The following is a 23363-nucleotide window of genomic DNA, read 5'->3' as shown; positions in this document are numbered from 1 at the left end:
CTGACCCAAGCCATGGTATTTTCAATAGCCTCATATGCATGTGAAAGCTGGAATAAGGAAGATCGTAGAAAAATTGATGCATTTGAGTTATGGTGTTGGAGGATAATAATGAAAGTGCCATGGGCTGCCAAAAGAACTAACAGGTCTGCATTGGAAGAAGTGCAGCCAGAGTGCTCCTTGGAGCCCAAGATGGCCAAACTTCGACTCTCATACTTTGGACACATTTTCAGGAGGGACCAGTTACTGCAGAAGGATATCATGTTTGGTAAGGTGGAGGGTCAGAGAAAAAGAAGAAGACCCCCAATGAGATGGATTGGCCAAGTAGCAGCATCGATGGACTCAAGCGTGGCAACAATAGTGAGGTTGGCCCAGGATCTGGCAGTGTTTCATTCTGCTGTGCATAAGGTCGCTATGAGTCAGTACCAACTCGATGGCACCTAACAACAACCTAACAAGCTCTTTAAATTCAGATTTAAAACACATTTCAAGTCCTATTACTTGTTATGGTATTATATTTTAATGTTTGCTTCTTTCTGTTAGGAAAGGTTACATGCACAAAACACACCAACATTTGAACATTAATTATGAGAACTAAACTAGTTTTATGCAAACGAAAACAAAAATGATCTCTGTACCAACTAAGATGCAGCAATCTCTTTTCTTTTTCCTTTGACATGAAAAAATACAATAAATTTTAAAGGAGTATTTAGAAGATAGTGAGTGTTATGCAAGCCACTAATAGGAATTGTCTGTATTTGTTCTACTCTTAGTAACACTGAAAGAAATTTTAATACAGAAAATGACTTCCCTCTATGTGCTTGCTGAATCACTATAAAACATTTTGTAAGATTTTTCACCAGAACAGTGTTCCATCCTAAACTTTGGAAGTAAACAAAGAAGCTCTTATTTGCCATCAGAAAGTAGTTGAACATATTAAATTTTTCTGCATCCAAAATTACCAAATCATTCCCTAAATCTAATCTCTCCCTTTTGCTTTCTAGTCACAATATCAGTAAAGCACTAGCTTATAATTTACACTAGAAACAAGAGTGTCAAATACTAACATTTACAACTACAGTCCTCTGTGGGAATCCAGGAGGGATTGGTTCCAGGACTTCCACAGATCCCAAAATCCATGGATGCCCAAGTCCTTTATACAGAATGGTGTAATATTTGCATATAACTTACTTGTGCACATCTTTCTGTATACTTAAGATCATCTCTAGTTTACTTATAATACCTAATACAATGTAAATGCTATATAGCACTTTATGCTCCTTCTTAATTGCTTTTTTCTTTCCAGATTATTCTCATTCTGAGGTTGGGTGAATCCTCAGAACCCATGAATAATGGAGAACTGACTGTACATCCTATAGGAGTCCCCTTTGAAATGATTCAGTGAGGGAAATTCACATATAAATAAACACACATATAGATAGAGAAGGGTTCCTGGTGTGGCACTGTAGGATAAGCAATGGACTGCTAACTGCAAAGTCGGCAGTTCAAAATTACCAGTCGCTCCTAAGAAGCACTATACAGGGTCATTATGAGTCAGAATTGACTCAATGGCACTCAACAACAACATATATGGAGGAAAACATAGAGCAAATATAGCTAATGTTATTCAATGTTGAGTGTAGGTGATGCCTATATAACTCTTCATTGTATATTCTTTCAACTTTTCTATATGTTTGATAAGTTTTAAATAAGTTTTAACATATTTTAAAATATAAATTTTGTATTTCACTGGTTTAACTTTGGAGGACAAAAAAAAAAGGCAAAATGTCTTTATCCTTAAAAGTGTTTAATACTCCTTATTTTGAAAACATATGAAGTCTAAAACCATAAAGCAAATTTTTCATCATTTATTGGGTGTTCCACAGTTTCAATTTTCTTCATATTAAGTCCTAATGTTTATCAACTTGGATAATTAATCATTTAAATAATTAATCATTGTAATTGAACTAAAGGAAATATGAGCTCAAGAAAATAGTTTTATTGCTTACACAGTATACTTTCCTTTTACTCTCCACACTTTTCTGGACTTTCTCCAGCATTCTATGTCACTAGACACTAGCTACACTCATGTATCCTCTTGAAAAATAAGAAATCAGGACTTGTCATGTCTGTGACCATTTAAAATTTTAATAAAATTACCAGGGATCATGTATGTCATTTAAAGATTAATGAACTGTCAGTAATTTTTTTCCCAGTGATCTAATGAAAAGCTATGGAAGCTATATTAAGTCTCAGAACTATGAAAAAAGTAAGAATTCTTAAAATTTAACCATAGCATCTTCTTACTCTCGCCTCCCAATTTTTAAGACACATGACAGTCACATAAGAGCCAGTAAAAGTGCCAGGGTAGATGCCACCTGCCTTTAGCTCTCATATCTACACTGTTGCAGCTGCTTATTAAAACAAGGTTGTGGAACATTTCTATTCACTGATTCTACTGTTAGATAATAAAAACTGATTTTTCTAGCCATTTTAAAAAAACCTTAACAATAAACTTATTATCAGAAATTTAGTAAAATGAGCTTCTCGTGAGTATAAAAAGTCATACTTTCATTTGTCCAATGTTTATTTAAAATTGTTACCTTGGTGACATGAAAATTGCTTTAAAATATAAGCTATTAAAGTACTTAAACTTGAAAACATCTGGCATGTCAAATTATTTGGAAGCTTGTGGTTTAAAGTACATGGTTTGAGGTGGTGTATTTGGAAAGAATTCACTTATCATTCTCAGTCTTTGCAGAGAGCTAGCCCTGAAAACAAATGTATGTGGTAGTTCACCGCTACCATAGAGAATCAATAACCATCTATTTAATTTGCTAAGACAATGTAAATTAGTAACTTCCAGCCAGATGTGCAATATACACATCAAACAAACTGCAACCTGTTCATTATGAAAATCCTGTCAACACACATAGAGCCACTTGATGACAGTTTGTCTAAGGCAGTTTCCACATTTGCAGCTATAATAATTGTCCCAAGAATTTTTGTACAAAGAATTGGAGCTGCAGAGTCATAAAATGGTAATCAATTTCAGCTTTTTATCTTGTGTGCTTTTGTGTATACATGTTTCTGCATGTTTATTTCTATTTTCATTTGGTGGTATAAAACGTTCAGGAAAATGTGTACCATGCTAATTTTCCCTTTATAAATCATTTACTTATCCTCATTACATCTTTTTAATCTAACATAAAGCTGGTAGTTTAATTTAGCAGTTCTAAATAAATGTGCAAAGTGAAAAATGACAGTCAACAGAGAAAAGAAAGTACACTTATTCACTGGAAAACAAAACAGAGTATTTCAAAAATGACTCCAAACATAAATTAAGTTTACCCATTGGGAGGTCTAACTCGCATTCTGATCATTTATATGGGTCTGTGTGACTATATACCCTGCTGTTTGATAAAAAATGATTACTAACCACAGGCACCCACCAGAGAGCAGAACGTATGTATAATGCTTGTGATGTCTCAGACATACAAAGCACCTTCTTAAAGAATGTCCATTTCCTTTCTGTGGTAAGCAGACATAATTTTTCACCCTTTAATACTTCTGCTTCACAGAATGGCTTATTTTATGGATTATGCCTTGCCATTTTCTCTTGTGTTTATTTTAATAATATGACAAAATATATTTATAAAATAGTTGGTTTTGTTTTCTGATGCTCAAACATTGGTAGGTTTTCTGTTCCATTAAAATCCACCACCTTCTTGCTATGACTAACTCTAACAGTATTAACTTTAACACTGTTTACTAAACTAAGAGAAATAAATTCTGCTTAATAACCAGCTATTATTCTTCAATACAGAATCCTCATTGAATTTCATTGTCTAAATCTGTTGGATTATATTTTCTTATTAAACAGAGCACAGAGTAAATACTCATATTGCCAAGCATACAATTTCTAACTACTTCATTTTTAATTCATCAATTTAGAAGACTGTGAAATTAATATCATTTTTATCAAGTGTAGTCTAGTTGGATTCCAAATAGCACCCTTTAGCTAACTTCATAAGGTCAAAATATCATTTGTACAAAGTGCCTGGTGTGTCAATCCTTCTCAAGTAAGTAGCTCTAGAGGTCCCCTAAAATCACAAGAATTTCAACCTCTATTTAAAAAAAAAATTGGACACAGCGCACACAAAAGAGTTCTTCATAAAGACTTCAACCCTAAGCAATTCTACTTTCACAAACATTATACAGAACGTGCTTTCTTTACCAGCCACATACTAGGCCACGTGATCAGCCTGCAGGGCCACACCAGCAACTAGAAACGATTATTGTTTCCAGAAAAGAGTAAGGCTCAAATGCAGCTGCCACAGCCACCCCAACAGCCGCGCCCGCAGGTGGCACTGCGAGCCCAGCTCCTCGCCCGGCCAAGCGACAGTACAATGTGCAGGGCATGGGTGCCGGCCAAGGCTTGCAGCATTAGCCCTTAGCTCGGGTGTCTTTGCTTTCTGGTCACTTAAACCCGCTTTGTGGTTCAGGAAGAGAACCACTCTCTCAGAACTCTTAACTTTGACTGGAGACTCTGGTTAAAATTAAGAACTTCAAACCCCAGATCTGAAAAAGTGAAACAGATGTCCTGTTTGTTAACCATAAATGGCTCCGTACGTCGGCCCCGCCCGCACCCACTTTTTTTTTTTCCTTTCTGCTGCATTAAGTTTTATTTAATGCAGAGTTGGCTTAAAAGGTTAAAAAAAAAAAAAAAAAGAAAGAAAGTAGAAGGCAAATATGGACTGTGGATGGAAAAACTCCTAAATCATTCTCTAGAAAATAACGAAGACTGCCTTTTCAGAAAGATGAAAGCGCTGGAACCGCCTGCTCCCAGAGCACTGGGAGGCCAAACCGGCATACCCAGTGGACTCAAGCCTCAACTTGCTGGGCCACGCTGCGCTGCGCCGCGCCAAAGCCCGCGTAACCCGGAGTGGACGTGGGGGACTCCTTGGACCACTCACGTGAGAACGTAGTTGACGCTGACGATGCAGTGAGGTCTGGACGAACGACTGTTGTGCACAATGGTCGCATAGCTCTGCACCCACACCCAGCCGCCGTGCTTCGCCAGGAACCTGTAGTACTTGGTGGTCACTTGTCCCTTCACCAGCACTAATGGAGAAACAGACGCAGGAATGGTGAACGAGTACGCCACAAGCCTGGTATTGGAGGTGGGAGTCCCTTGTAGGACCTAATAATATCTGAGTCAGACAGGAAGGAGAAACAATAGGGAAATTCTCCAAGAATTGATTGTCCACTTAATTTTCATTGAATCCTGCCGGCCCCCTTCACGGGATGTTAACGGGTGGCACCTCACTGGTCTGATGGCTTCACCTTTAACAAAAAGGGAACACCTTAAGGTGAGGGGCTTCCCGCAGATTCCATTTTCTAACTGCAGAAGGAAGGAAAAAAGGGTCTGAGCAGCTAAATTCGGACACTCACGTTTCCTGTCCCGAGAGATTACGCTCAAAAGTATACAAAAGGCTGAGAAGAAACAATGCATAGAGAGCAAACAGACTAACCTAGTTTGTTTGCATCGTAGTGGAGGGAGAAGGGAAAGGGGAGAGTTCACTAGAAATGTCCCATCAACCTTCCTGTTTGGCCTGCGGCTGTTAGAAAAATTTGGCGGGGGCAAAGTGGGCAAAGTGTACAAGCACCGCCTCTACCTATCTCTGCGAGGAGATCTCCCACCCGTCAGCTTCCAGTGGTCAGAAACCTTCCCACCCAGCGACGCGCCAGAGCAACCAGGGCGGGGCGGCGTCTTACGTAGGTGATGCGCACAGCGCAGGTGGAAGGTGTCGCAGCCATGCACGTGGTGGTACAGGGTCTTTTCAATCAGGTCCTGAGGCTCGTACCCCGTCAGCTCTGCCACTCTGAGGAGAACAATGTCCGTGAGATGAGTGTGGGGTGTAGGGCTGTCCCCCTGAGCCCTCCCCCACTACAAAGAGACGTCTCCGACAAGGGTGCTTGCCCTCTCTTCTCAGGGCTCCGTCAGTCACTTCATATGCAAAATGGGCGCTTAAGACCTACTGGAAGTTCCCAGTCACTGAACTGGGCAGCTTTGCGCCTTCGCCCGCCTACCTGGAGTCAAGGAAGATGAGCTTCATGTCCAGGCTGGCGCGGAACATAAACATATTGCTGTGCAGCTTGATCTCCGTGACAGCACTGGGCGGTAGCGAATGGCCCACAGCCACCAGACCCACGTTCTGGTAGCAGCCGTCGAAAGGGGACATGTCCAGGCTGTACTGACGGATTTTCAAGTAGCCGCTGCAGTGAATGACCTGAGGCGAGGGGAGCAAAACTCAGCCACAGCCCCAAAGCCCCCCAAAAATAGGATTACTGAGACTTTCCTCAACCAAAAATGGATATGTAGGCTACGCTCCGCACTAAGGTATCCAAAGTCACTGATGCTCTGTGGTGTCTCAAGGGGTAACTGTATCACTGAACTAGACTACCTGGGAGCTTGTAAAATTGCAGGGATCCAGGTCCGCCAACCAAAGTGCATCCAATCGCAGGGTGGGGCCTTAGAATAGCATTCAACCTGAGAACCACAGCTCAGAGCTTAAACATTTTTTCTTAAAAACTCCGCGGTTAAAATCTGTCTCCATAGGTTGTTAACGTTCAGACTCATGTTGTTGTTGAGTGCCCTCGAGTCGATTCCGACCCATAGACCCTGTATAGGGTTTCCAAGGAGCAGCTGGTGAGTTTGAACCGCCTTTGCAGTCTGGCACATTAACCCACAGCACCATACCAGAACTCTTAGCCACCCTGTAAAGGGTTTCTGAGGAGCAGCTGGTGACTTTGAACAGCCAACTTTGTTGTCCAGTGCTTTATCCACAGTGCCACACCAGGACACCAGGTCTCTTTGGGTAGACTCTGACAATCCACATAAATGACCAATTATTCAGATGTTTTCCAGACTCCTGAGGCCCATCTACAGGCTTCAGATTAAGAACACCCACAGTCTAGAATTAGCTTTACCTGGTCAGGCTTAGTTCCCAGGTGTTCACAAAGTTCTATGACCCACAAGGCACATCCAGTCAGCAGCATTTTGATGCGTTTGAGGGTACCCACTCAGGAGGACCACTGGTACCTCCCACACACCAACACGCACCTTGTAGCCACCACAGGTGAGGCCCGCATTCCTCTTGGCCAAGACACATTTCATCCTCAAGAAGAAGGAGCGCTCAATCTCATACTCTAGGGGAGAGGAGTGGAGGAGGGCACAGGAAGTGAGATAGGCAGGTGGGGAGAAGCTAAAAGCAGGCTTGATGGGCTAGTGTTAGAGGCATGCATCTTCTCTTACCCTGTACAAAGTGAGAGTGGTAGGGCTGGTGGGCTGTGAGTACCGCCGTCATCTCATCGTGGTCAGCTGGGTGGATGTATTCATAAATACTGTTCCCGGTCAGCTCAACCTTTAAAGAGCAAAGTATCACTATCCTGTGATGGTGAACTGCCCGGTTACAGGGGAGTGGGGGACCGACCAGGGAGAGGACTGTCGGGGATAAAAGCTAGAATTCTGGAGTCTACCCTGAGTTCTAATTGCATCTCTGCTGCTTACCACTCATCCCAGACTATCTATACCTAATTTTCCTTATCTAAGAAATAAGAATCATAATAATAACTGCAACTCCCTGGCAATATTCTAATAGGAAGTATGTAATTGCCTCTCACTGTGCCTGGCTGATGGTGCAGACTAAAAAAACTCACCCTTATTTGGTCCTAGGATAGAAGTTAAAGGATAACAGAAATGAAAGAGTGGGAAGATCCACACGCTTTTAAAGACCTAGACCCCTTTCAACTGAAATTAATTCAGCCCCAGAACTGCAAATATAAAAAGCTTTTGAAAAGCCAATCCCCTTTAGGTAGACTCCCCCCACTGCCCACACCCCCACACACACCTAACACCTACCTGAGAAAGACCCAGGTGGACTGAGGCTGTCTCTGAGATGTACATGATTTTCCCATCTGGGGCCACCACGAAGATGAAGCCATCTAGGGTCTGGGGAGGCAGAAACAGGATTAATGGAGACCCTTCTAGGCCACTCTGGATAAACTGGGAAGGGCAGATTAGAGAGGTTCAGCTAAAACTTTAGTGAAATGAGTGAAAAAAGACTGATAGGAAGCAAGATATGAGAAAACTAGCCACAAAGGTCACCTCTTTTGATTATTCCCAATATGTGTCTGAGGACATGCAGCATACTAGGAGAGATCAAGAGAAATTAGTAGATAAGGCTATTGCCTTTCAACAGTCAAGATTCAAATGGTCAAAATGGACACATCTGTAACGTGTACACACAATCAGGGGAAGAAAAATCAGTCTGAATTAAGAGGTGGATTAGGATCTTGGGACAAAGATCAATGAAATAACTAAAGGTCTCCTGTGTCAGTCTTTGGAGGGCTCCAAAGTGGCAGCATCCTATAGCAGAAAGAGTAATAAGAGGATTTGGAAAAGATCTATTACAGTAGGCAGTTCTGATAGTCTGAAAAGTTTAGAGACAGAAGGGGAGCTAGTCAGTGGCTCTGGAAAGAATCCAGAAGAGTGGGCTTTAGGAAACAGGAACTTTAGAAGCAACAAATCCATAGAGTAGTGCTATAGTATGCAGCAAACTGACAGGCTTTCACTGTCTCTTTATCTCTGAATGAGGCCTCAGTCCAGGCAGTGGAGTCAAGGATGACTCAGACTCTTCTCTCAAGGATCCCAAAATCCAATGGAGGTGATCGGCCTGAAGACAGGTATAAAAACCACACAGCTGAATAAAGTGGTCAGGGTCCTGGGGGGAATTCAGAGAAGATTTTAAAGTACTGATGCTTGAGGAAGAAACTTAGAATGAAGACGGGAGGAAGAGTGTGTTAGGCAAAAGGAATAGCATAAACAAAGACAGGGACTAAGGGGAAAGGAGTCCGGGGTGATGAATTTGTGTACTGAACATAGGACTAAGAAAATACACCGAAGCTGGATTTTGGAGAGTTTGAGATGCCAATATAAGGAATTTTTAGTCACTCCTATATACATCAAGGTTCCAACAGAGGTTTCTAAGCAAGGGAATAACATGACTAAGTGTGATTTGTTATGTTTTGTTCCTGGCAAAGTGTGGATGGTGACCTATAGGAGGGAGGAATGGGAATAAGGAGATCAGAGAAGGTTGCCTAGAGCAGTTGGAGGTCACAGAAACAGAAATGGGGGAAAGTCTAATTCAAATATGGTTCTGGCTTTGGAATCAATGCTATTGGTAATAGAAAGAGAAACTAAGGCTGGAGGCATTGAGCAGAAAGTAGCACAACTAAACAAGACTGAAAAATTTTAAAAGTGTGGTGAGTTTTGTATGACAGGGAGTCTGGGAGAGGGAGATAATGAATACTTAACTTGAGGATAAAAACTTACATGCAGATCCCCATCTGGATATGTACAGTTGACAGTAGGAAATAAGATCTGGAGCTCAGGATAAGAGTCTAGACTATAGATACCAGCTGGTGTAGGGAAGATAGATGAGGTAATGGTGTTGGCTAAGATCACCTAGGAAGCCTTAAAGCTGTGAAAGGAGATATGCAGCTGGCACTTTGGAGAAACAGGTCAGCTCTTGTTAAGTGTTATCAAGTTGGTTCTGACTCATAGTGACCCTGTATGGGTTTGAACTGCCAATCTTGTGGTTATTGTACAGTGCTACACCAAGACCCCATACCAAGTGCCGTCAAGCCGGTTCCGACAGATAGAGACACTGTATAGGGCTTCCAAGGCTGTAAATATTTATGAGAGCAGAAAGCCTCATCTTTTTCCACATGAAGCGAGTTATAGTTTCTAACTACTGACCTTATGGTTAGCAATCCAGCTGGTAAGCCACTAAGCTACTAGGGCTCTTTACAGGTCAGCTAGTGCTGGGAAAATCCAGGAAGGTGGATGGAGTGAGGAGATGAATTAGGAAATCATACTATTTTAGAAACCATGGGAAGAGGATATAAAAGTCATATCACCGCTTTCTGGTCTTTGCTTCACTATCACCTTCTCACTGAGGGGTTCCTTGGTCACCCATTTTAAATATCACCACTCAAACTAGCGCTTGTCCTTTCATTTCTTATTTTTCTGCATAGGACCTACACAACTTCGTACATTATACAGTGCACCTTTGTGGGTTTGCATGTCTGTTCTCCTTAGAATGTAAACTCCATGGGGACAAGTGTCTGGCTTGGAGTTGGCTGGCTTGTATTTGTGGAATGTACTAGTTCAAGGAGAATACGAGATGAGCATCTCATGCCTAATTTGAGAATCAAAATACAATGGGGCTTATGGGGAGCAGCTGGAGGGACAGACATCAGATTGCAAGGGCTGGGAGTGAAGGAAAATAGAAGTTTACAAAAAAGCTAGAAGGGATGAGAGACTGGTTTGATCTTTTGTTCATTGTTAAGGGAAATTAGATGGGAATATAGAAAGGTTGGGATATCTGATGGAAGGTGGCTGAGAGAAGAAAAAGGGACAGTAACCTTTCTACATGAATTAAGGGGTGTGGAAGCCTCAGGTGAGAGAATGCTCGCCCAAGAAGTTTTCCCTGTGAAATGATCCTATCCGCATCTGGGAAATAGGAAAGGCAGAACAAGCAAGTCTGTGACACTTCTTCCATGAGATGCCGGAGTTGCGCATCCTTAACCGTTAGGGAGAACCAACTGCTTAGGTTCAAGGCTCCTATGCAAAGAGCTCACTCGTAGTGTACTTGAATAATAATAAAGGGGGTGCAAGGTAGAGAACAAGTGTCAAGCCTAAAAATGCCACCGGGAGTTTTAGTATTTTAAATATTTGCTCTGCGACTTAAGCGGGCAACGGGCAATTTAAAACGGTGTGCACTGCAAACAACGTGGTAATGGGCGCCTCACATTGGTTAAACTCATTATCTTGTGAGGAGTATGTGTGTCTTTGAGAGTCCATGCATGGCCTGGGCTTCCCTGGGTGAGGGGACGAAAAGCGAGAGGAAAGAGCCAGGAAACTGCAGACGCAGCTGAATCTGGAATGTAGAGGTTTAAAACACTGATGGGCATTTCTACCAGATTCCTATTATTTCCTAGGAAAATTTCCTAGGGCTTGACAGCTTGGCTCTGGGCCATACGATTTCCCACGCCTAAAGGTGTCAAATGATTATTCCTCCCTCACTAGGTCCAGCGGCCCTGATCGCGTCTTGCGTGGCTTTCTACTACACCCACTGTCCGGGTTGTCAACCTGCCAAGGTGCCAACGCTTCTCAGGAGCTTAAGAGGCTAAACGCTTTAACTTTGGAAGAGGCTGAGAGAGGCCACATTCAGGCCCATCCCATTTTCCAGGAAAACAAGACTTTCCGCTCAGGGCCAAACATCCGCGTCCTTTACGCACATGCGCCGCCGGGAGGCCAGTGCTGGTACCTGGAGCAGGTGGGAGCCCAGTTCTCGGCCCACGTTGTCCAGAGGGCTGGTCCGACTGGAATGGCCCCATGCCTCGCCGAGCCCTGTGGAGACACAGAGATGCTGGCAGTATTGGGACTAGCCCAGCGGTTTTGTCTACACACACGACCAGAGACCGAAACTGTAGAAGTTCTCCTGCTGTATCCCACCCACAGCTCAGGATCAGAGTCTGTAAATTTCGGCTCCGTGCTCCCAACTTGAAGGGTAGATCAGAGGTCATACTCCCTCTCCAGGACCCGCACTTGTTTCTCAATGAGAGCACGGCCTTAGTCAAGCGCCCTTCTCGTAGGACACTAAGTGGCCAAGTCTGGGGGGCAGTCTTACCCTGGAGGGGCTCTGACATTCCAGCAAATAACTTTTGGGTAGGCTCACTGGTATGCTTACGGAAGTGAGGAACACTTTATTTCTCGCCCAAGGTTTTCATCAACATCCTTGTTATAAGCCCAAAGATGTCCTCAGATCCCGGCGAACGCCAGTGCCTATCCCGAATGACCTGGAGCAGGCGGGCCAAGTCCTGCGGGTCCGTAACGGATTCACTGATTGGCTGCAAGGTTCTGCCGCCATTCTCCTCCCCTCTGACTCTGATTTTAAATCTTCTGAAATAGCCCTTTGCGACTGGCTTCCAGTCCCAGCATTCTTGCTTAATCCCTGTCCCTCTGCCTTTCCACCTCTAGCTCCTGGACCTCCGTCGTCCCCAACCAAAAAAGAAAGAAAGAAGGAAAGCAAGGGAGGGAGGAAGGAAGGAAGAAGAGAAGGAGGAAGAAAGCTTTTTTAAGCTAGTTACTTTGAGGTGTTGCCACCTTCTTAACACTACTCTGTTTCCTTCAGGATACAGAGAATCATTCCATTTCTTTCTCTTCCAGGTGCATCGTCTATTAACAAAGACAGACCTTCCTGTCCTTGATACTACCACGTTAAAATCGTTCGAGGTTTTACCATGAATCATTTCTCCAGTGATGGCTAAAAACTAAAATGCTCAAGACTCAAGGCGGAATATTTTTTTTTAATAACATGTGTTATATGTATAATGCCTGTTTGCAGAAGGAGAAAGAAAAGTAACAACCTGCAGAGTTTTGTTTATGGGTAGCATCTTATAACAGTGTTGCTGCTGAAATTATTTTAACTAGGTAGTTAAGCTATTTTATGCTTACACCATTAAGCAGGCTTAACATGACCCCCCTCCTCCACCCTCAAAAAAGTCATTTCCTGCATTAAGTGGCAAATCACCATGAAGCACACAATGACAAACATAAACTCGCATTATAATATGGAGGTGGGGGGCGGGTCTTTCAGAATAAAATATGGAGTTCGTCAGAAGCTCTTGCTAAGCAAACGATCAAGATCCACACAACCAGTATCTTCCAGAGCCCCTTAAGCTTAAGAAATCGGGTCTTTCTAGGTGTTTGCACATCTAAATAAATCTAACGATTTCCCCACCGCTCTTCAAACAACAGGCTCCCCGCCCCCGCTCGCACGCTTCTCACTCCCTCAAGCTTCCTAAACCCCTTCAGTCTTCGGTTTCCCTTCCCAGAGTGATTCCTCTCTCCAGTCCTTTGGTCCTCCCGGACTGCTCCGGAAGGACCCTGGCCTGCACACATTCCTCTTTCCTGTTACCTGCCCTTCGCTTCCCTTGTCTCAGACAAGCCATCCCTATTCCTTGGCTTCTGGCACGACGTCATCATTTCTTCACCTCTCTCCCTGTTACACACATACACACCCAGAAGGGGTTGACTGTGGAAACCCTGCGGCCCTGAGCATGACAGGTCAGGAGAGAACAATGCTGTAAGAAGCAAGGACCCTTTGGGCCCAGCAGAGTCCTGAAACCCTAAAGTTTCACGGGGACTAGGGGCCAGGCTCTGCCTGGGGTTTTCCGGAGCGGGCAGAGGTCCAATGGTGTCTTCGGACACGTTACCCACAGTTCCGAGATGGGTGTGAAACCTGAACTAGGGGCAAAAACCGACAACAACAATAACTATCTTTATTCTAAAACTAAGTGGGGGAGGTGCAGAGTAGCTGGAAGACACCTGAAGCAGCCTTCCCACCTGAATCATTTGCAAATGCCCCGGCAGACTTGGGGTTAAATACTGGTTCCGAACTCCCGGCGCAGGCCTCATTAGTATGCGCCTACCAGGGAAAACCAGACTTTCCCGCAGGTTAATAAACAGCCGGTCCAGGCGCAGGTTAACAGGGACTTACTTCGGTAACCCTTCCCCAGGCCCCTCTCCACCTTTTTACTTTCACGGAGCGTTGCCTTCTCTTTATGTTCTCTGTCCAAATCTCCGACGAACGTTTGTGTCGGAGTTAATGTTTTATAAGAGACTGGCAACCTTAGTCTACCTGCCGAGCTTTCCTGACCTAACATCAGGGCCGTTCTAGACCGTCCGCGGTGCAAAGGAGGCTTCCCCACGCCCCAGTGAGGGGTCCCCTTCCCAAGAATTCCGGAGTGTGTCAAAGACCCTCTTTCTTTGCCCTCCCCCCTCGTCTTCTGCCTGCGGTGACGCATTCCCGCACCCAGTTTCCGTTAGCGAGGGGGTAAGCTGAGATTTCGTTTCTGCACTTGACCTACCGCAGAAAATTCGCAAATCCTTTGATTGTCTGTTTAAAATGAGGAGGAAACCAGCTCCCTTTGCGGCGGGATTACAGTGGGAACAAGATCTAAAGATTCTCTTGTAATTCGGTGATGACGAGGGAACGGAGGTTTGCAAGGAGAAAAGGAGCTCTGTGAGGGAGGCGATAACTAAATCAGGTTTTAGACAAAAGGATTTTCCTCAGCTAAAGTGGCCGAAGACAAAGAAAAACATAATCTATTTTGGAAGATTTCCAAGATATGCCACATTAACTTTAGCAGATACATTTTGCTTCTCGAAGGCCCCCCTCTTCCCTTAAAGTCTGGTTTACCATATTTACATAAGTAGCATTAGAAGAGATGTATCTATTATGGATCTAGAGGACTAGCTCACATTTCATGTGAAAACCCAGGGAAGTTTCACTGTTGCTTTACTCAGTTCGTGGTTGAGCCATTTCCATTTAAATACCCCCTGACCCAAGGATTACCTCAATGGACTGACTGCACGGGTTTTGTAATTTCCTGAAAATGAGATTTCGATTTATAAAACAAGAAACCAATTAGTAACCAAATGAGGCGAAGTAGATCCACTAAAATTGACCTAATCCCACAGGCACCATTTAGGCCCGTTCTTGGCGAATGAATGATGAGCCCAGTCTAGCGTGAGCTCAAAGTTTCATCCAGCTGTGTTATTGCAAGCAGCAAAAATAAATTGATCGAGCTTTTCCTTCGGAATGAATTGCACACCCTTGACAAAATATAGATTACAAACCCAGCATCATCGCCTCCTTCACCCAGGCAGAAAGAGAAGCAAAAGAAGCTTGTTCTGTTCGTTTTGTTTTTTGTTTTGTTTTGTTTTAATAAACAACCACTACAAGGATTCCTAGTGTGGCACTGTGGGATCAGTACTATCAGTCCTAGTCTCATCAGTTCAAATCCACCAGCTGCTCTTCAGAAATCCAATACAGGGTCGCTATGAGTCGTAACTGACTCGACGGCATTTAACAACAACACAACATAAGTACTGGACTTCGAACCACCAAGTCAGCGGTTCAAACCCACCAGCTTCTTCTCGGAAACCCTGTACAGGGTCCCTATGCCTCGAAATTGACTCGATTTGCAACATATTTCAATAGCTATTTATTACCTTTGTAGTGGTTTCCGGAACCTTACTTTCGCCGACTGATTGTGATATGTGTTTAGGAGATAAGGAGGGGGGAAAAGGGGGACTATCCCATGATCCCATGACGCTATGACAACTTGGTGACTACGGTGGGAAAAACCCTCCCGAGGTCACGCTCCTAACATCAGGTCTCCAAGGGACTTGGTTCAGCTACTTGGGTTTCTAGCGAGCCTGGGGTGTGAGGGAACAGGTTGGCCCAAAAGAGTAAGCCCAAGCCCGTATATTGGGCATGATCTGCGCATCCTTGCTCAATGTCTGAGCGTTCTCTGGAGTCGAGTCACTAAATTGCCTCACTACTCCAGCTCTGGCCACCGCAATAGCTGGGCTCTCCCAGGAGATAAAAAAAAAAGGGGGTGGTGGTGGTGGCAAAGAATAGGAGCCGCCAGCCAGGACGATGCTCTCGGATCAGTCTGCTAGCAGGAGAATGCTTCAGGCATCTAGGTGCACCCGGCTCCATCTCCGAAGCGGAGGTCCGCCCCTCCTGAGGCCTTCTCTGGACACCCGACGGGTGTGGCCGAGCTATGAGAAGCTCCTAGTATGGAGCGTAAACTGTGCTTAAAGACCTTTTATGTCACAGCTGCCTGGACACCACAGTGTGTGCAAAGCGATGACCTCCGTCCAGGTCTCCCCTGCTTACCTCTTGAGGGGCTAAAGACTCGGTGGCTGAGCCCAGAGGACTCAGCAATATTAGAAACGTCTTCCCTTACCGACTCTCTGAACGCTCACAGTACTCCAGCCCCTAATCGGGCCTGACCCTGCCGACCCAGTCCGAGCCGGCCTCCAGATGACGCGAATTGAACGAATGAGGGGCTGGTGACGTCCTGCCAGATCCTGAGTAACCCGTCGAAATGAAAATGCACGCGGGGTTGACCAGCGGTCAGTATGAGGCGACCAAAATGTGTCAGGGGCGTCGCCCCAAGATTCAAAAGTTTTCAAACCGACCCGGGCCTTAGCCACACCGCCACCCGGGCGGCCCGCGTAGGCGGATCTCGCTTAGGTTCCATAGGAGGCAAGGTCCCAGACTGTCAGACTAAACCCTCCCTCGCCGGAACGCCTCGCGCAGGCGGGATCTTGGTTTAAGGTTTAGCTGCAGGAGGGTTGGCTGATGCGGGCCTGCAAGGGGGAGACCACTGCCCCGGGCCGGGACCCGAGACATCCCCAAATTTTCTCAAAGGGCCGACAGGTACTCCCAAATGGACCAAGCTAGGAGGTCGTGAGCTGAATGGAGGTGCACCTTCAGCTGCCTCTGGAGTGAAAGCGGGCGGGGTCTCAAACCCCCGCCACCAGGAGAGTTGTTGTTGTTGTTGTTAGAGTAGGGGTGCCCCAAATCGGCCTGCCAGGCCGCAGCCGCGCACACGCTTCTCCTAACTGCTCTCTCTGGACCGTACAGCTACTGGCCCAGGACTGGCCGGAGCCGTCACTGGAAAACGACTCTGAGTAGGGGCCGCCCATACGGTAGAGCTACCTGCCAAAGGTGGTTTAAAACGAAATTCTCAGACACCGATTTAGCACTTTCAGTGCAACAGGCCCAATCCCCTCTCCTCCACAAAATTTCAAATTCCATGCACCAGGGATTGACAGTGGGGTGGCTCATTACAATCCTGTGTCAATGCCTCAGTGTCTTGAGTAATACCTGGTCCAAAGTACAGAGAAACGCGGCAAGAATCCACTCTTAGCCTTCAGTCCGCAAGGGTTCGTATTTTGTTCTCATTCACGTCTGCAAAAACTCAAAAGTGACAAGCGAGATTTTCCGGAACTGAAAAAAAAAAAATACTGGCCTGGAAACCAAGTCCGGTTTTAGCTTGAGGTGAGCAATTGTACCCTAACCTAGCTTATGATGCGCTGTTTTTGTTATTGTTTTTATTAGTGATCCCTCCCTTTAAATGAAAGAATTTCTTCTGATCTACAATTTCTAGCACGTAAATCTGCCTTGCAAATGCTGTCCACGGAGTTTAGTTCTGCACTCCACATTTTAAGGCAACATCAAAACTGGAATTAAACAGAGAAGACCAGCGTGGAGCATAAACTGTACTTAAAGGCTTTTAAATGAGAAAAACTTCTGTAAAAAAATAAACAGTGAAACCTAATGCTCAATCATTTCCCTGAACAGCAAGAAAAACAGCTTTAAATCACCATCCACGTGGGAAATGGGGCCTCTTTCTCTCTTTGAGTTCTTGGTCTCAAAATATATGCCATTAAGAATTTCGCTTTTGAAGGGAATAGTATAGACAGTGTCTGTGGGGATTTACTTAATCACCCTAGTCTTTCCAGCCTTTGGAGAGAATGTCTTGAGCCTTTACTAATTTCAACTTTGTAATTATTTTTATTTTCTCAAGACATCTTCACAATGAAATGGCAGTGTAATGTTACCAAGTTTCTGAATGACTGTAGTTTAGAAAACATGCTTGACCCTGTCAAAGGTCATATACCTTCAGTAAAAATTTCATTATAGCTGAATATCAAATATAGCTTTCTTTTTAGTTGAATTTGTCCTATGGTGCACACAAAGTCACACCATCTCTTTTTTTCTCCTACCTTTCTGGATACGGTAACATTAAAGATTTATACATTTCTCACCTCAACTTTTCCTTTGCAAGGCAATTTTAGAATAGAATGTTGCCAATTGGGAGAAATCCAGTTTTAACTATTTCACAGTAATCTTCCCTGAGTTGGTTTTTTTAAAACTAGGAAATATCCATTCTACTGCTTTATTCTTACCAAATTCATTTTTCAAATGTCTCTCATTTTCCCCAACAGTTCAACTGCTATCTGCTCAGGTAAATAAAAGCTGAAACCTGTGCCCAGACAAGGGGTGGTGATGGTGATGTATTCAGTAATGAGGATAGTGGGAAATGAGCTGCATTTCGAGGTGTTTTTATTTTCCTTTCAAATGTAAGTATGAAAAGCTTTTGTTTGTTGATTTAATGTGCTAGCCTTTTTGGCATCCCACCAAAACAGTGAAGTTTTTAAAGTCATTGTTATGCCTATAGCTAAGAATTGATACCGGATTATGAACCAGGGGGGAAAGGTTACATGTGCTATGATGCGTTTCACTTGAAATAACTTGAAATAACTGCTTATCCCATTCTTAATACAAGATTTTACTGAAGACCTACTATGTGCTACGATGGCTTCGAGATCAATATAAAGAAAGATTTCCTTTTCAAACTGTTTCCATTTCTCATCAGTATAGAAGATTAACCCTATATAAAGTGCTCAGTTTCTCCCACTACCATGGACCCCACTCTTGTCCACTCTCACTTTGCTGAACCCAAATTTGGCACCCCCTGCAGGCTGTGCCCATTTCTTCAGCTTCAGATTCGGATTCTCTTCTTTTAAAGTTGTGGTTTGGTTTGTTTTTTGTGGGTCTTTTCGTATTTTTAAAAATCTTGCTTCGGTTTGGGGTTTTTGAAGCCCATCCACCCTCAGAAATAAAACCTCATTCCTAGAAGCCTGTTGTTCGAATAAGCTCACCGAGTGTATACTGCGGGTGACTTACGAGCTCAAGTTGTTGTTGTTAAATGCTGTGGAGTCGGTTTCGACTCATAGCGACCCTGTTGCCATAGAAATAAACGATGAACCCAGAGTTACCACATCCACCATCCCTTTCTTCCCCCTAACCTCACACTCACCCCAGAAGACGGGATGGGAGGGAGGGGCCCGGGATTGGAAGTTGAGGAGGGCTGTAGAAAGCATAGTCGTTGTGAAAGTAGTTAGGGAGGCTCTGCCTGGTCACCCCAGAGAGATTCCAGTGGGTTCTTCACCAGAGTTCTCTTTAAAAAAAAAAAAAAAAAGACCGAGACGTTGGCGATGAGAGGTTGCTTTTAGTCCCTCCTATTTATCCCGTGATTTTAAATTTGTGAAGTTGGCGCTTTTCAACAAGAAAGCTTTCTCTCTTTAAAAATACAGCAACAAAACAAAAACAACAACAAAAACAAGCGAGCCCCTCCCCGCCGCGCCTGTTCCTGCTCGGATCTGAGCGTCCAACTCTGCGCCGCCTGAGGACGCGGAGAAGCTATTCTCTCCGCCGGCGATTACTCGCTGCCCACCAGCAGCACCATATGCTTCTTCTGATCAAACAGCGAGCGACATCGGCACTGATAATTGACGAGACCGGCTAGAAATCACGCAGAAAGGGAGCCCACTGAGACCGCAGGGGCTGACAAATCACTGCTAATAATCCTGTTAGGAACCGCGCGGCCAGCGGAGTTCGCGATCGCTTTATTTTTATAAAGTAGGCGCTGACAGTATCAAAGACAACGAGATCTCTTTTTTAAACAGAAGGGAGTGTGCTTAATAGTAATTTCCCCATCTGCAATTCCCAGCACAGTTTGAATGAAAAGTATGGTTTTTAATATCCAAGTCCTATTTCTTTCTCTTTTTCCTTTTCTAACTTTTCAAGTAATTTACATTTGATTCCTCTCCTCCCGTGGTTTTTCAGGGTCAAATGAGGAGACCTGTTCAAGGAGCAGCTTTAAGACGACTATATCACTATTTAAATTTGGGGAGTAGAACTGAACTATCTATATATTTTTAAGTTTTCCGTTAGTATCCCTAACTAATTTGGAGTATATTATCCAAGCTTTTGACTCGGATAGTAACTGATAAAAGTTCCCGATCAAGCAAAGTGAAACTCCAAACCTAATAAGGACGATTTGCTCCTCTCTCCCCCCTTTCCTTAAGATAAAACAAATCCAAAACACCCAAAATCAACAATAACATAAACTTCTAGAAGTCAAATAAGAATTCTGATTTGATCATAAACAGAGTTCTTTCTCTTGGGGTTTTGTTGATTTGTTTGTCTAATACTCTTTTTCATTTCTGAATTTTCCCCTCAGTCAGCAAAGACAAATCTAAAATACTTTTTTCAAAAATCTGTTTATGTTATTTGGAAGGAAGCATAAATGAAAGACAAAGGGCATTCTCCTAAGTAATAAAACTGGTTAATACAGGACAGTGGGCTGGTAAGTAGTGAATCTAGATCATCTAAAATACAAGTTTTAAATCATGTCAACAGCTCAGCAATTCTGACTTGTAGGTCCAGATCATTTTCCCAATCCAGATGATTTTTTCCAAGGAGGCTAGTGGCTAGCAATCATAGTTTAGTCAAACATGTTTGGGGACCATCCTACCCTTTCAGAAATAATATCAAGCCAGGATTTGCAAATCAACAAGCCCCAAAGTTACTTTCAGGATCTACGCACATATTAAAAACACAGAATGAATGTGTTTCATGAGACAAGGTAAATTCAGGGCATGTTTACTTGCAAATATGCTTGTTCTCATTTGCAGAACTATAGAACTGGGGAGAAAAGATTGCCTAGCTTTGGTAGCACCATGTACATGGGCCTATCTATATTAGCAAAAAATGCCAGAATTTGGCAGTGCTCCTGCTTTCTACTGGATACAATTCTAACAAGAGGAATAAAAAAAGAAAGTCGTGTTTGGATTAGTAGTACTTTCAATTGAGTCCAGTATCTGAAGTGTTGACAAAAGCACTGTTGGGCTGCTTCCCAACCAAACATATCTGATGGACTGAAGAGAAAGTATTTATGGGGAAGTAGAAGGAGCCACGAAAAGGCAACACAAGTGCTCTGTTCAGGGAGCTCCTTAGACCAGCAGACAGGCTCAACTTGCCTTCCCCTTTGCAAAGAGTGCGGATGTAAATATGTAAGTATGTGTTTCTCTGCCCACCGATCCAGTCTCACTACCTGGTGAATCCTGCACCCCTTCTGCCTTTGAAATTCCATCTGGGCAAAGTCACTTACCTTCTGGGAACACCACTCTCATTTTGAGATAGCTGGTGGTAAGTCTGATTATGGATGCTTTGTCCAGCTGCGAGGTGATAGCCGAGGGCAAAGGCAGTAATTTAGCCAGTTCATAAAATTCACTGTTTTCCTTCTCTCTCCTAGTCCGGGCAGCATTTTTGGACTTCTCTTTCATTGTGTCTCGCTCCCCCTTTTTTCTTACCCCGTAAACTCCACAGATTCATCCAAAACCAAAAATAAACTTTTCAATTAGAAATCATATTCGACAAAAACACAAAGCATACTTTGAATGAAGAGGGCTGATGTCTTTGCAGCGGAAAGAATGTACTGATGGCAATAAAAGACCAGAGCTGAGAAATGAAAATATTTTCTTGGAAAACGAGGGATATGAACAGCGGGAAGTTGCTGATCCACAAGCAGTTTGGGCAATCCTGAGGGGATCCGGGTATCAAATGACGGCTGGACCCCTTAGCAGCCAGCCTTTTCTTCGATTCCGCGCTGCGAACCTTGGTCCTTGAAAATTCCACATAATCACCGCCGAAGTCTGCTCTTCAATCCCGAGGCACTGGGGCCGGCGCTGAACCACTCTGGGGAGAACAGGAATCCCGGGGAACTTCTTTCAGGCCGCTGCGAAGACAACAGCATCAGAGCATATGAGATCTGCGGCCCCAAAACTCACTCACCCCCTCGCCCAGGTCCCCAAAACCCGCCGCAAAGGGCCTCGGAGAGCCTCGCCTTTCCTCAACAGATTGTTTCTGCTGGGTTTTTAAGATCTGGAGAAATCAGGCAGCGAGACGGGGGCCCCTGGCAAATAATGCTCGCATTCCCTCACCCTTGCTAGCCACATTCTCCAGCCCCCTGGGAAGTTGCCCAAACAACCAAATGCCTCTTTGTGAAGACCCCCAGGAGACTTGCCACAGCCTGGTCCGGCCTCAAGTGTCTGCAAATGAGCCAGCAAGACTGGGGAGGATCGGGGACTTGGCGTCCTAACTTGGGTCTCCATTCTGAGGGAGTTCTCAAAAAGTGGCACTTACACATCAAGTCCCTCGGGGACTGCAAGACGGCGCGGCAGCACCAGGGTGTTAGCAGAGATGGGGTAAGATCGATGCCAACACACATGGAAATCGCCAAGGAACCAAGAAACAGAAGCTGAAGATACAAGGACCTTCCCCAGCGCCAACACCGACAGGAGCCTGCGCCCTGACTTTGGACTTCTCGTCTCCTATGCTGTGAAAAGCAACGTCTATGTGCCACCTGTGGTGTTTCCGTTATAGCAGCACTAGATAACTAAGAGTCACCATAGCCTGGCACAGCCTCCGGGTGGGGGCTCCTGGCCTGTCCCCCTGCCGCAGAGCTGAAGGAGCTGCGGCTGCACGGGCACCGCAGGCCAGGCCGCGGTTGTCCTCTGCTTCACCTACCTTCAGTCCCCGCGGGCAGCAAAGGGTGCGGAGGCTCCCACCTCTTAATTGCACTCATGCCGCCTACTGTCCAACTAAGCGACTCCGCCGGCCTCTCCGCTTCCCACCGGCAGAGAGGAGCCGAGCGCGCCCAGGATCCCTTTTCTTGGTTATGAATTAGGGGAGGGGTGCGGGCTTTGGGACCGGTGAGGTGGTTTTAGAATCCTCCTCCTCGGTAGTTGCTAAGAAGCTAGTACTATTCCTAATTGGAAACCGAAAACGCCCCCCTGTAACTTCTTTATAGCTTACAGGGTTTAGCTTCAACTTCGCTTCTGCGCTCCCTCTCGCCCGCCCACCCTTGATGTCACTCACAAGCCTTCTCGCTTTCGATTGGCCCGAAGGGACCAGAGGCACGCCGTTCATTGGCCGGCCCGGCTGACTGACGCCAACCTGCCCCGCGCCTTTGCCGCGCGCCCCGCCCGCTGCCCTGCGACCCGAGCAACGGTGGCTCTCCTAAGGCGCTCTGGGCGCTGCGGTCCGAGTTGCCAGGCCTCTGTCGCTGCTCCTGGTCTCCCGGACCTGGCCGGGAGGCTTGCGGGGTCTGTGGTTTTCGCTCCCTGAGGTCGTTCTGCTGTGGCCCGGGCACCCCGAAGTGGCTCTCAGAGGCCCGGAGTTGCAGAGGTCGTGCTGGAGGCTACGGTTCCCGACAGGCGGTTGGTTGTCACCCAGGATCCGGAGGGATTGGCTCAAAGGCCGACCTGGCGGCCGCGCCCCTCCCTTGGGCAGGTAGCTCGGAGGAGGACACGGAGGTAGGGCGGTTGCTGGGCTTTCGTTACTTAACTGTTTCTGTGAAACCACCAAACAAAAACACAACAACAACAAAAACCCCCGAAACCCACTGCCATCGAATCGATTCCAACTCATGGCCATGGAATTCATCGCCAGAGGAGATAAGTAGAATAGCTGTCATTAACTTAATTTAAAAAAAAAAAAAAAAAAAAGGGCGTCTTTTCTAAA

The 23363-nt window shown here is 45.0% G+C and overlaps 1 protein-coding gene across 1 annotated transcript in view; it reads right to left on the bottom strand.

Annotated features, from left to right (window-relative positions):
* Window positions 1-21124, bottom strand: part of SIM1 (single-minded family bHLH transcription factor 1) — a 100136-nt gene extending 79012 nt beyond the window's left edge. Inside the window, exons 1-8 of the mRNA XM_006865840.1 lie at window positions 20950-21124; window positions 11394-11476; window positions 7922-8011; window positions 7316-7424; window positions 7124-7209; window positions 6091-6290; window positions 5776-5882; window positions 4974-5121 (exon numbers count right to left, since the gene is read on the bottom strand). Of these exons, the coding sequence (XP_006865902.1) occupies window positions 4974-5121; window positions 5776-5882; window positions 6091-6290; window positions 7124-7209; window positions 7316-7424; window positions 7922-8011; window positions 11394-11476; window positions 20950-21124 (998 nt within the window). The remainder of the gene's footprint in view (window positions 1-4973; window positions 5122-5775; window positions 5883-6090; window positions 6291-7123; window positions 7210-7315; window positions 7425-7921; window positions 8012-11393; window positions 11477-20949) is intronic.
* Window positions 21125-23363: the final 2239 nt, after the last annotated feature.

Source organism: Chrysochloris asiatica, unplaced genomic scaffold (genome assembly GCF_000296735.1).
Source record: "Chrysochloris asiatica unplaced genomic scaffold, ChrAsi1.0 scaffold00084, whole genome shotgun sequence".
NCBI classification, from domain to species: Eukaryota; Metazoa; Chordata; class Mammalia; order Afrosoricida; family Chrysochloridae; genus Chrysochloris; species Chrysochloris asiatica.
This window is presented reverse-complemented; position numbering and strand designations above follow the sequence as displayed.